The sequence below is a fragment of the Gekko japonicus genome, unplaced genomic scaffold (genome assembly GCF_001447785.1).
Source record: "Gekko japonicus isolate JY-2015 unplaced genomic scaffold, Gekko_japonicus_V1.1 scaffold1807, whole genome shotgun sequence".
In the NCBI taxonomy this organism is placed as follows: domain Eukaryota; kingdom Metazoa; phylum Chordata; class Lepidosauria; order Squamata; family Gekkonidae; genus Gekko; species Gekko japonicus.
Window position 1 is genome coordinate 226,911 of NW_015173190.1, and position 11,824 is coordinate 238,734.

An 11,824-nucleotide genomic window follows, 5' to 3' on the forward strand; every position below is an offset into this window, starting at 1 on the left:
CCTCCAATGGACTAAGGCTGTGCTGGGTGGGTGTGTATATAGTTGACCTCGCAGGGCCGTTTTAGTTAGTCTTGTGTTAAGTACAATAAACGTGTGCAACCGCATGTCATCGTCCGAGTTCTCCATGCAGCGAACCCAGTACTTTTCACCTCCCTTGCCCAAACCCTGCCTTCCCCAGGGTCCACCCCCAAATCTCCAGGAATTTCCCAACCCACAATTGGTAACCCTAGGAACTGAACCTGACTTTCTCCTTAAAACTCCATGCCGTGTCACTAGGGTTGCCAGTTCTGGCTTGGGAAATTCCTGGAGAGGGTGGACTTTGGGGCAGGGAGGGCCTCAGTGGGGTATAATGCCTCCCTTCAATGCAGCCATTTTTTCTTCAAAGGAACTGATTGGTGCACTCTGGGGATCGATTCTGGGAGAACTCCAGTCCCCACCTGCAGGTTGACAACCCTAGTACTCTGGCACGTATCAGTAAGGTTGAAAAACTTATTCAAGATCACTGGTGGCCAATGCTCCCTCTAAGCTGTGGAGTCTTGTGAGCAAAAATCCTACTTTGTGAGCTACTGGCATTAAAGTTGTGAGTGAGCAATTTGGCTGCTGCATAAATTAGTTTGCTCTGCAGCCCTCCTTCCTGAGCTAAGACGAAAACTTGTGAGCCAGAGGCTAAAAAACTGTGAGCTAGCTCACACTAATTCAGCTTAGAGGGATCACTGCTGGTGGCCCCATTCCTCTCCTGGTCCCAAATAAGCATGTGTGAGATTGCAGCCCTAAAGCCGATTTGCTGAACATAGGAATTCTGAGTCAGACCTTTTGTCTATCATGGCTAATATTTTCTTCTCTGACTGGTGCTGGCTCTCAGGAGTCAGGTAGGCTTTCACACCATGTACTACCTGATCCTTTTAAATGGAGATACCAGGTGAGTACTTGAAAGTCTGTGATGTCGGTTTGGAACGTAGTGAGGTACAGAAGAGGATGCAGTTCTTTGACGTGAAATAAGTGAATGTATTGACGATACTGATGATATATTTTTTAAAAGTGCTATCAAGCAACCTGTACGCCTTGTATAATGTGTCCACATGAGATGCACATTTGCCACACTTGAGCCCTCCCTCCTCTGGTTCGGCTCGCTATGGTACGAAAACCCCACTTCCCAGCATGCAGTTGTATCCGGTACCCTTCTATCAGCAGTCTGGTTCAGCGCGTTGCATTCTGGATCTCGTAGTCTTTCTGAGAGGAATAAGGGGTTCGGTGCGAAGGTGACAGGACTCAGCGTGGTCAAAGTGGTGGCCATCCTTGCGGTGACTGTTTCTTTTCAGCACAGTTCGGGGCGGGGAAGCAGCTTTGGCAAGATGGCGCCGCCCCTGTCGCCCTTGGTTACTGGGCGCTGCTTTCTGCGGGCAGCAGCTCGACACGTTGTCTTCGGGTGGTCTGAGACCGCCGCCCCGCGGAAAGGTCAGTGACTCTTGGGGCGGCATTGGCCAGTGGGCCTTCGGGGTGGAGGGGTTAGCGCAGCGATTGCGCTGTGATGTCTCACCTTTGCCTGGTCAAGCACAGGCATTACTGCGGTTCCCAGTCGCTAGCCCCTTCATTCCGGCCCAGCGTGGTAAAGCCCCTGCATTTTCCACAAGTGATTCCTGCAGTTCGCTAGATAATCAAATGTGTTGGTGATCCCACTTTGGACGACATCACTAGGTAACATAAGGGACCTTTGCGGAATTGTGGAGATTGCTCGCTTGAGGCCTTTAAGGGGAAGTCCAAGTTGTTTTTATCGAGATAACGACGTTTAAGAGTAGTTTGTTTAATTAAAGAGGGCACCTGTTCATTTTAAATTCCAGAGGAAGTAACTGTGTTAACTTGTTATAACAAAAGTTTTTAAAAAGAGCCTTATGGTATTTTAAGGACTAGCAGACTTCTTGTAACAAGATTTCCTGGGCTGGCGTTCACAGTACAGGAAATCAAACCTCCTGTGATCAATTTGTGTATTTGCTGACGGAGGTTTCACTCCAGGCATCTAGCTGCTCCATGCTTCCAATCCTGGTAAGATGGACCTTAAAACCATATAAAGATTAGCCTGTTATGAAAACAATGACGGTTAGAGCAGCTGTTCTCACAATATGAATGCCTACTGGTGTGGTCTGATGAACTGTCAAAACATTTGACAGCTAGCTATGGACTAAATTGTATAAATTCCTTGTAAGGCAGCTCTTCAGCTGATCTTGCATTGGGAGTTGCCCAGGATTGTTCAGATTCTTCTTCTACCAGACTTCCTCTCTGCAGCTCCTTTTTGATGTATTGATGATTAAAGAATCTTATCATCAGATCATCCATGGTGTAGATTGCTCAGCCAACATGTTATAGGTTCTTCAAAGCCAAATGACATGAAGAAGTGCCACTTTATTGTGTTTAAATATGTTTATTTCATTTGTACCCCACTGTTCTCCGTGGACCCAAAGCCGCTTACATTCATTCTCTTGCCCTCACAACAATTGTGGTAAGATCACCAAGCAAGCTTTCATGGAAGAGTGGGCATTCAAACCCAGGTCTCCCAGATCATAGTCCAAAACTAACTACTACACTGAACTGGCTCTTTGGTCAGTCCTAACTAACTATCATTGTTGCCTTGGCTTCTCAAGAAAATAAGTGTGTTCATAGCAGATTAGTCTAATGTTGTCTCATCCAGTATGCTTTGAGAAAAAGAGTGGCCAGATCCAGATAGTACCCAAGACACAAGACCATTGCTGTTACATAGATCTTAAGCTCTGCTCCTGGGTGCCCCCCCCATATGGAAGCAAGCTAAAGAAATTAGAGATTTGCTTTCAACTATCTATGCTAATGGAATAATTTTTTGTCACAAATATGGATGAATATTTTTACAGTATATTTGTGAATCCCAGTCTTCTGAAACAAGGCTTCATATTTTTTTCTCAAAAAAGCCCCCATAAACCACATGACTGGATTAATGATGGATTGATGCAAAGTAATAAATCTTCACTTGGCAATCAAAAATATTTTAATAAATGTTAATCAGTTCAGTTGTTATTAACAAAGCTTACATTCTTATTGTTAATATAACCTTTTAAATTAGAAGCTTTACAAGTAAAAAGATTATATTTACACTTCTGAGCAATTATGCACATTTTCATATTCTTATTTAAAGTAGGTAAGTAGGTTTGGGTATATAGTATAAAAGTTAAGTGACAGGGTATTTACCTGAATTATCCAAATGGAAATGTTTGAAGTTATTAGCTTGATCTTTCTTTCTTTTTTGTGGGTTTTTAAAAGATAAATAGTAAATTGTCATGGAATATATGACATCATAGATATTAAAAACTTGAGTTGTGAGATATTGAAGGTGAGCAGGAAGAAGGTACTAGAAATATGAACTTGGAAAATTACAGTTCTATTAGTTTCACTTCTGTAGCTATACTACAAAAATAAGAAAAACCAAAAGTTTAGTAAGATCATTTGAGGCTAAGGAGAGGTAAGAAGATGAGCAAGAGGGGAATATACTTACAGATTTAAAATACAACAGTTATTTACATTATTAACTGAAGACTAGATGATGATTTAAGTTAAAATTCATGTAGGCTTTCTTAATAGTAGAAGTATTAAGTGGAGAAAAAGCTGTGGAGGAAAGTTATGGAGTAACTATTATTTCTCATAGTATAAAGGTAAAGGTAAAGGTTCCCTTGCTTGAAAGCCAGTCGAATCCAACTCTAGGGTTGCGGTGCTCATCTCTGTTTCAAAGCCGAAGAGCCAGCGCTGTCCGAAGACGTTTCCGTGGTCATGTGGCTGGCCTGAATAAACACCAAGGCGCATAGAACGCTGTTACCTTCCCGCCGAAATGGTACCTATTTATCTACTTGCAATTCCTTGCTTTCGAACTGCTAGGTTGGCAGGAGCTGCGACTAGAGACGGGAGCTCACTCCGTCATGCGGCAACTCAGGTCTCAAACTGCTGAACTACTGACCTTCCACAGCCTGCAGTTCAGCGTCTTAGCCACTTGAGCCACCGCAGCTCATTCTCATAGTATAAATTACAGCTAATTTATGGTTTTTCTATGTGGTTGCCACCAAAAATATCTTCCCCATGCAGAAAATCCTGTGATGCAAAGTAACATTTAAATGCAAATACCAATATTGAATGTATCAATATAAACAAGGCCATAGTGTATAAGCTGTGACCCATCAACCCAAGCACAGTCCACCAGCTTTCTATTATGGAATGCCAGAATCTGACAAGTGTTTTTGTAGTCTTACATAAGAAGCAAGAAAAGAAGCTTTATGGAGCATCTAATGGGCTACCTTTGGATTGGTGGGTCACAACTTGTGCTTGTTGCCTGCATTGCATCGCTGCTTTTAATCAACAGGCAGAAAGTAATATCTAAATTGGCCCTAGGAAACAAGGTTTATAGTAGGGAAATCTACTCCAACAAATGTAGTGCTATTGTTGTTGTTGATACTATGGGCCTGCAAGGGCCTGCAAGACAGAGCTCTTCCACCAGGCCTTTGGATAGGAGCCGCCGCCACCACTATTCCATCTGTACGCCCTATGCCCTAGCGATTTAACATCTGATTGCCTGGCCCCCAAGGGTGGAGCGTGGTGCTGGACACTGCTCTGAGGATAAGATCGTTGGTAGCTATGCGAGGTTAAGATCTTCCCTTCTTGCTTGAAATTTACTGTATATTGTTTATATTTTATTATAATTTATTGTTTTAAAATTATATGCTATTGTTTAACTTGGCACTTTGTGCCCCGGTTAGCCGCTCTGAGCCTTCGGGGTAGAGCGGGATATAAATGTAAATATAAAATTAAAAATAAATAAAAATAAAACATGGCAGTTTTTCAGACTGATGGAAACATAATTCATATTTTACAGCTTATGCAGTTCAGGCAGCTGAGAAAGCAACCAGTAGCACACTAGCAGATGCTAATTCTAAAGCATTGTTGGTTTGCAATGGACCTTTAGAACATTATGAGTTTCTAGTCAAAACAGAGGACCTGAAGAATGACAAACAACAACGAAAAGTCATACAGTGCCTACAAAAGCTACATGAAAACCTTAAAGGCTACAATATCAGTTCAAAACATCTCTTATCAAAGGTAAGGCTCTATTATCATTATTATTAGGCATCATTGTATTTCTTTAATGTCCAGGTTAGGTTTCTTTTCTGACTCATGACCACTGTGCTATACTATTTAAGAATAGTTTTTAAGAAATAGTTAAGAAATTGGTTAAGTAAGCTGAGTAATAAGAATGAGCTTGGCTTTTAAACCATGGTGTCTCATTTCCAAAACTATCAATGTCCTTTGGCAGACTGAATCAGCAACATGTTTGAGGTTTATTTCCAAATAAAATTAGTTTTAAAAATTAGATTACTTACGTAGGTATTAATAATAGTCAAGGTCCTTGATCCAGATTTCTCTGAGTGCTCTGATTGAGCACAGCTATAAGAAAATTTCTTCCACTGATTTCAATAGGTGAAGCTTCACAAGGTCAGCAGAAACATGTAAGCAAAGTAAAAGGAGATCCTTTGCTTTTATGGGAGCTCTACTCTATATGCTCTATATTAAAGCTCCAATACAAACTGAGGATTGACAAGATATAAGAAATCCTCCTGCTTTACAAAAGTTATTCTGCTTTTTTAAAGCCCGTTTTCTTGTCAGTGAGTGGATTCTATTGTCTCTGCTTAGTTTATAAGTGCTCAACAAAATTACTGTGGCACTCATTTCTTTATGCCAAGGATAGACAGATTCACCACTAGAATAATCGGATTATTTCTGCTTTAATAGTGGCAAGGCAGTAGTTTGGCCCTACAATGAACATTTTGCCAGAAGATGGCAGAGTCAGACTGTAAACAGTACTGGGTTATGGAAAATGGATTATTCCATTCCATAGCTCTTGCTCAAATAGCATTTGGTACCTGAGATTTCTGGAGAACTGCCACCAGGGTGGATCGTTCTGAGCTAGAGAGGCAAACACCAAGGATCCAATGGAAAACAATATTCATTACTTGCAATTAACCAGTAGTATACACGAACAGGTAGGAAAACCAGGGCTTTTTTTGTAGAAAAAGCCCAGCAGGAACTCATTAGAATAATAGGCCACACCCAACAGCAGAAACCAATTAGCATATTAGGCCACACCCAACAACACAGCTCATTAGCATATTAGGCCACACCCCATGCCTACCTTTGCTTGCCCAGGCGCACCGCAGCTGCAGGGAGCCCGGGCAAGCCACCCCTTGAAGGGAAGGGAAGGCAGCCTTCCCTTGGCTTGTCTGGGCGCCCCGCGACTGCGGGGCGCCCGGACAAGCCAGCCTTTAGACAGGCTGGGGGAGGCACGGGGGGGCAGTTTAATGCTTTTCCACATGGCCCACCAACCACCAAGGGACCACATGGCCCACCAACCACATGGCCCACCAACCAGCAGGAACTCCTTTGCATGTTAGGCCACACACCCCTAATGTAGCCAATCCGAATGAGTTTCTGCTGTTGGGTGTGGCCTATTATGCTAATGAGTTCCTGCTGGGTGTGGCCAACTCAGGAGCCAGCCGGAACTCCGTTCCTGTGCGTTCCTGCCCAAAAATAGCCCTGAGGAAAACCAAAAAACAATGATATATAGGAATATTGGAAAAAGTAATGAGATTAAGTACATTTAACAAAGTTATAGACAGTCAAAGGTTATAAGTTGTTGTCTAGAATTACATCAGACCAGTGTTCTATTTAGCCCAACACTGGCTTTCATCAGCTGTCCAAAACTGAGTTTCATCTTTGTTACTTGAGAGCATTTTACTTTGAGATATTAGATATTTATGCATAATAATCTTGAGCTCTATTATCTCAGTAGCAGTTCTTCATAGTAAGAGATAGGATACTGGGCCAGAGAGATGATAATACACGTTGTTCTAAAGGGGTTGAAATACCAGATAGTGTTTCCTTCATTTTAGGAGTTCTGACACTATCTGCATTAGTCTGTACACTAGATGTATTTTACAGTTTTTAATAGAAGGGCCATGGCTAAGTGGTAGTGCGTGTGCTTTACATGCTGAAGGCTCACTCAATGGCATTTCAGGCTAAAAGGGTCAGGTAACGGACGATGCAAAAGACATCTGGCCAAGACCCTGGAGGGCCACAGTCAGCCAGAATAGACAGTATTAACCTTGATATAGCCCAATGGTCTGGTTCAGCTTCATGTATTCATGTAGTTGGCTCACCTGTAGTCAAACAGTAGAAAAGAGAAAGAGTCCAGTAGCACCTTATTTATTTGTTTGTTTATTTATTTTATTTATATCCCACCCTCCATGCCACAGCAGGCTCAGGGTGGCTTACATAGAATTTCATTAAAAGATCAAAGAGATAATTGAATAAAATAAATATATGTAGAAAAACACTACATAAAGTGCTAGTGCAGATCATGTAATGATGGCAAGGCGTTAGCAGCATCAGCATAAGCGTACAGTCGGTTGACATCTTAGTCTGGGTCATATCAGCGAAGCACAGGCTGTCAATGGTGGTATTAGTATTGGGGCCAGGGCCTCAGTTTGTTAAGTGCATCTCACTAATTGAAGGCCTGATGGAAGAGCTCATCCATGAGGTCGACCAGTGCCGTCTCTGTCCCATGGCCTGGCTGGAAGCAGGACTGGAAGTGTTCTAATGCAGAGGTGTCATCCAACAAATCCTGCAACTGAACTGCCACCACCCTCTCCTCTCAGTTATTTTGCCCAAATAGGGCAGATTGGAAACTGGCCAGTAATTAGCCAATTCGGCTGGATCCAGGCATGTGTTTTTTTTAAAGAGAGGGCATACCACTGCCTCCTTGAGTGCCCTAGGGAACAGCCCCTCAGAGAGGGACTTGTTGATGATTTCCCTTAGGATACCTCGTAGTCCATTGCAGCTGGCTTTAATTAGCCATGACAGGCATGGATCAAGGCTGCAAGTGGTCGGGCATACAGTTGAGAGTAATTTGTCAACCTTAAAGACTAACAAAATTTATGGTAGGGCATTAGCTTTTGTGAGTCACCGCTCACTTCTTTAGACGCAACTCATGAAAGCTCATACCTAACCACAAATCTTGTTAGTCTTCAATGTGCTACGGGCCCCTTTCTCTTTTCTGCTGCTACAGACAGACTAACACGGCTACCCATCTGGATCTGTAGTCAAACATCATAACTTGGTAACAGTATAATGGGGGCTGTGGTGGCTCAAGTGGTTAAGATGCTGAACTGCAGACCAGAAGGTCGGTAGTTCAGCAGTTCGAGACCCAAGTGCCGCATGACAGAGTGAGCTCCCATCTCTAGTCCCATCTCCTGCCAACCTAGCAGTTCGAAAGCAAGAAATTGCAAGTAGGTAAATATGTACCGCTTCGGTGGGAAGGTAACAGTGTTCTGTGCGCCTTGGCGTCTAGTCATGCCAGCCACATGACCACAGAAACATCTTCAGACAGCTTGGAAACGGAGATGAGCACTGCATCCCTATAATTGGATTCGACTGGCTTTCGAGCAAGGGAAACCTTTGCCTTTACCTAACAGTATAATACTAGAATAAAGCCAGTATATTGCCTATGAATGGGAAGTAGACCAAAGCGTCGGAAGTATTCTGTTTATATTTATTTATCTTAACAGCTGTTCATTGTAAAGGAGACTATGACAATGACCCACAGGATCATGCATTTCCTCTTCTCAGATCCTTTCATATACATTCTCCTTACTTCCCTAACACCACCTTCAGCCATAATCTGGGTTTGCTTTAGGCTTGCCAACCTCCAGGTGGGGCCTGAATGACAACTGATCTCCAGACTAGAGATCAGTTCCCCTGCAGAAAATGGCTACTTTGGAGGGTAGACTGTACTGAGGTCTTTCCACAGGCTTGACCCTTCATATCTCCAGGTATTTATCAACCCAGAGCTGACAACCCTAGGTTGCTGTTAACACTGTTAAGACATTTTTAAATGGTTTTCTTGTATGACATAAAGATTTTTTTACAGTTAGTTTTGACCTATACAATTTTAATCTGTAAATGTAATTAGGATTTTGGTGGTGGTGGTGGGGTTCTTCCAATGAGTTTCTTACTCAGTCTCTCCAGTTGGAGAGATTCTTCACAGTCTGCTTGGCATTTTATCATCCTGAAGAATTTTGTGTCATCTGCAGGTGTTAGCCAAATTGCCTTGAATTATTAATTCGTTTAGGGGAAGTTATGATTATTGATTGGCAATAGACAAATTAGGGTTCTCACCAATGTATCCCGATGTCCCACCTTTGCTGTAAGTATCTGAACAGACACAGAGACTGGATTCAGTAAAATATAATGTCTCTTTACTGGGGAATATATATCATTCAAACAATACACAACCACACACACATTTATAGAACTAAGGAAGCAGAGGTGATTGATAGTTTATAGAGGGGTTATACAACCTGGTCCAGATGTGCAGAGGTCCATGGATTGTGGCCTAAACTCAGAGATTTTAGGGGTGGACTGCCATTTCGAGTTATGGCAGAAAACACACAGGCTGAGGCCATGTTTACGCTGGGATATACCCTATGGAAGACAATGCAGACCAATGGCTGGTCCTGGGGGCTGGTCTCAGGTGAGAACAATAGATTTCCTAGACCAATGATGAGTCCCAGGGGTGTGTGGCCTCAGGATGGGCAAGGCCTAGATGTGCCCAATGAGCTTCCAGAGAGGCAGGGTCTGGATTTAACAATAGAAGCCAGGTGCTGGTGGCTAGTTGAATGGATTATCTGACCACTAATGGTCCTGGCCAGGGAAAACAAAAGGTGGGAGACGTCCCTGATTAGCATCAGGAAGGATCGTTACTAATTAATAAGGATCGTAAAATAAGGATCATAAAATAAGGATCGTTAATAAGGATCGTAAAAGGCAGCGCCTCTGGCAACACAGGCTTGCCCCCAGGGGTCTTTTCCTGCTGGGGGGGGTAGGGCTCTCCGCCAGTGAGCCCGGGGCACCCCTCCCCTCCCCACCCCCTCCGCCGTCATTCCTCGCCCGCCTGCGGGGAGCCTGGCTCCGGGAGGGGAAGCGCTTTAAACCTTTGGCTTGCTCGAGTTCCCCGCGGCTGCAGGAACCTCGAGCAAGCCGGCTCCTGCAGGGAGGGGGGGTGCTTGGCTGCCTCAGTGAGGTGAGAGGGGGAGCTCCTCCAGCCACCCTGCCTGCCTGATAGCCGCTTGGCGGCTCCTGCCAGGGCTTCCTCCGCTTTTTGCCAGCACTTTCTGCTCTACCCGCAGTTCCCACGGCATGTTAGGCATGGGTCCGTTCTCCACACCGCGCGAGTGAATGGGTAGCTACAGGGGCGCAGCAAGACAGGGTGGGCCGTTCAGCGCTGCCAGCCGGGCCTGGAGGACAATAAAGCTGATTCCTTCCCCCTCCTTTCCATCTGCTTCCTCCAAAACCGCCCTGAAGAAAAAAATCGGCTCTGCCCTTCCTTCTCGACAGCGCCTCAACTTTATTATCGGGGCACAAAGTTGGGTTCAGCCACATTTCCGCCTGCCTGGAGTCTGGCAGTTTGGAGCCCGCAGCAGCAGCAGCTTCTTCACTGCCAGGGAAGAAGAGCTAGAAGGAGGGGAAATAAGAAGGGCTCCTCACGCTTCCGCCCGCCTGCCTTCGCTCGCTCTCTGCATACGTTGTGTGGGAGGCGGGGGAGGGGGGAGAGAAAGGCGAGCGAGGATTGACCAGGCTCTGTGCCCTCGCCCGCCCCACTCTCGTCTGTTCGCTGCGAGTGTGATTTCCAAGGGGGAGAGGCAGAGGAGGAGAAGAAGGGAGGAGAAGCAAAACAAAAGCCAAGTTGGATTGTGTACGAAGGGTCCTGCCTCTACAGACGGAAAGGGGGGGGGGGATGAGTCTGTGGGAAATGGTGAGCCCTTGAAGGAGAGAAAGAGAAGCGTGCTCGCATCTACCAAGCTCTGAGGCACGTACACTACAAACCAAGGAGGGGAGGGAATCCTTACTACCCACCAGCCTGGCCTCTCAAGAAGACCTCGTTGCCCAACCTTAGGCTCTAGCTCCTTCCTCCTGGGCATCCGGTTTCCCAGGAGCCACAGCTCCTTTCCTCTCAGCCAGACCCTCCCTGGGGGGTGAGTGAGCTGTCTCAGTGTGTGTGGGGGGAGAAGAATGGACGCCCTAAAGACAGGGAGCTCAGACCACGCCAGCTGCTTTCTCACCCCTGCTCAGGCTCCACCACGCCTGGCAGCTTCTCCTCAGGGAGGGAGGGAGGAGGGAACCGGTCTGCTGCCACCCCGCCCCCTCGTGCGAGTGCCCAGCAGTTTGCCATTGCCTGCTTCTGCGTAGAAACCCTGGATTTCCTTAGTAGTCTCCCATCCAAACACTAAGCAGGATCAGCCCTGCTAAACTTCTGAGATCTGAGGAGATCAGGCTAGACGGGGTTTAAGAATTTGAAAAATCCCGCGACAACTGGGATTTGCTCTCATGAGATCAGAGCCTCCCCCCCTTCTGTTGGCTGCCGGTGAGTAAGCAGGCGGGTGGGGAGTGGAGGAGGAGGAGGTTACTGAGGAAGAGAGATACTGACAAACTAAGCAAGGCAGCCTGATCAGGCCTGGCCGAGAGAGCCATCCCCTTTTTTCACAACAGTGTGTGGTTTTAGATTTGTGCTGCTTTGTATTGGGGAAAGTTTGTTGGCAAAGGAGCTCATTTCCCAAAATGCCAAACACCATATTTTATCATAGGTTCAGTGTTGCCTTCTTTCAGTTTGCCTTATTTCCAGCTCTCCCCTCCTTCCCACTAATCCTTCCACTCCTCTCTCCCTATTTGCCTTCCTGCCTTCCTGCCTCCCCTCCTCCCCATCTCT

At 45.3% G+C, this 11,824-nt stretch overlaps 1 protein-coding gene across 1 annotated transcript in view; it reads left to right on the forward strand.

The window, feature by feature from the left end:
- Positions 1-1,250: 1,250 nt before the first annotated feature.
- LACE1 (lactation elevated 1) overlaps positions 1,251-11,824 on the forward strand; it is a gene marked incomplete at its 3' end in the record, with an annotated part of 156,454 nt that continues 145,880 nt past the window's right edge. Inside the window, exons 1-2 of the mRNA XM_015422611.1 lie at positions 1,251-1,455; positions 4,883-5,106. Coding sequence (XP_015278097.1) covers positions 1,353-1,455; positions 4,883-5,106 — 327 coding nt within the window. The remainder of the gene's footprint in view (positions 1,456-4,882; positions 5,107-11,824) is intronic.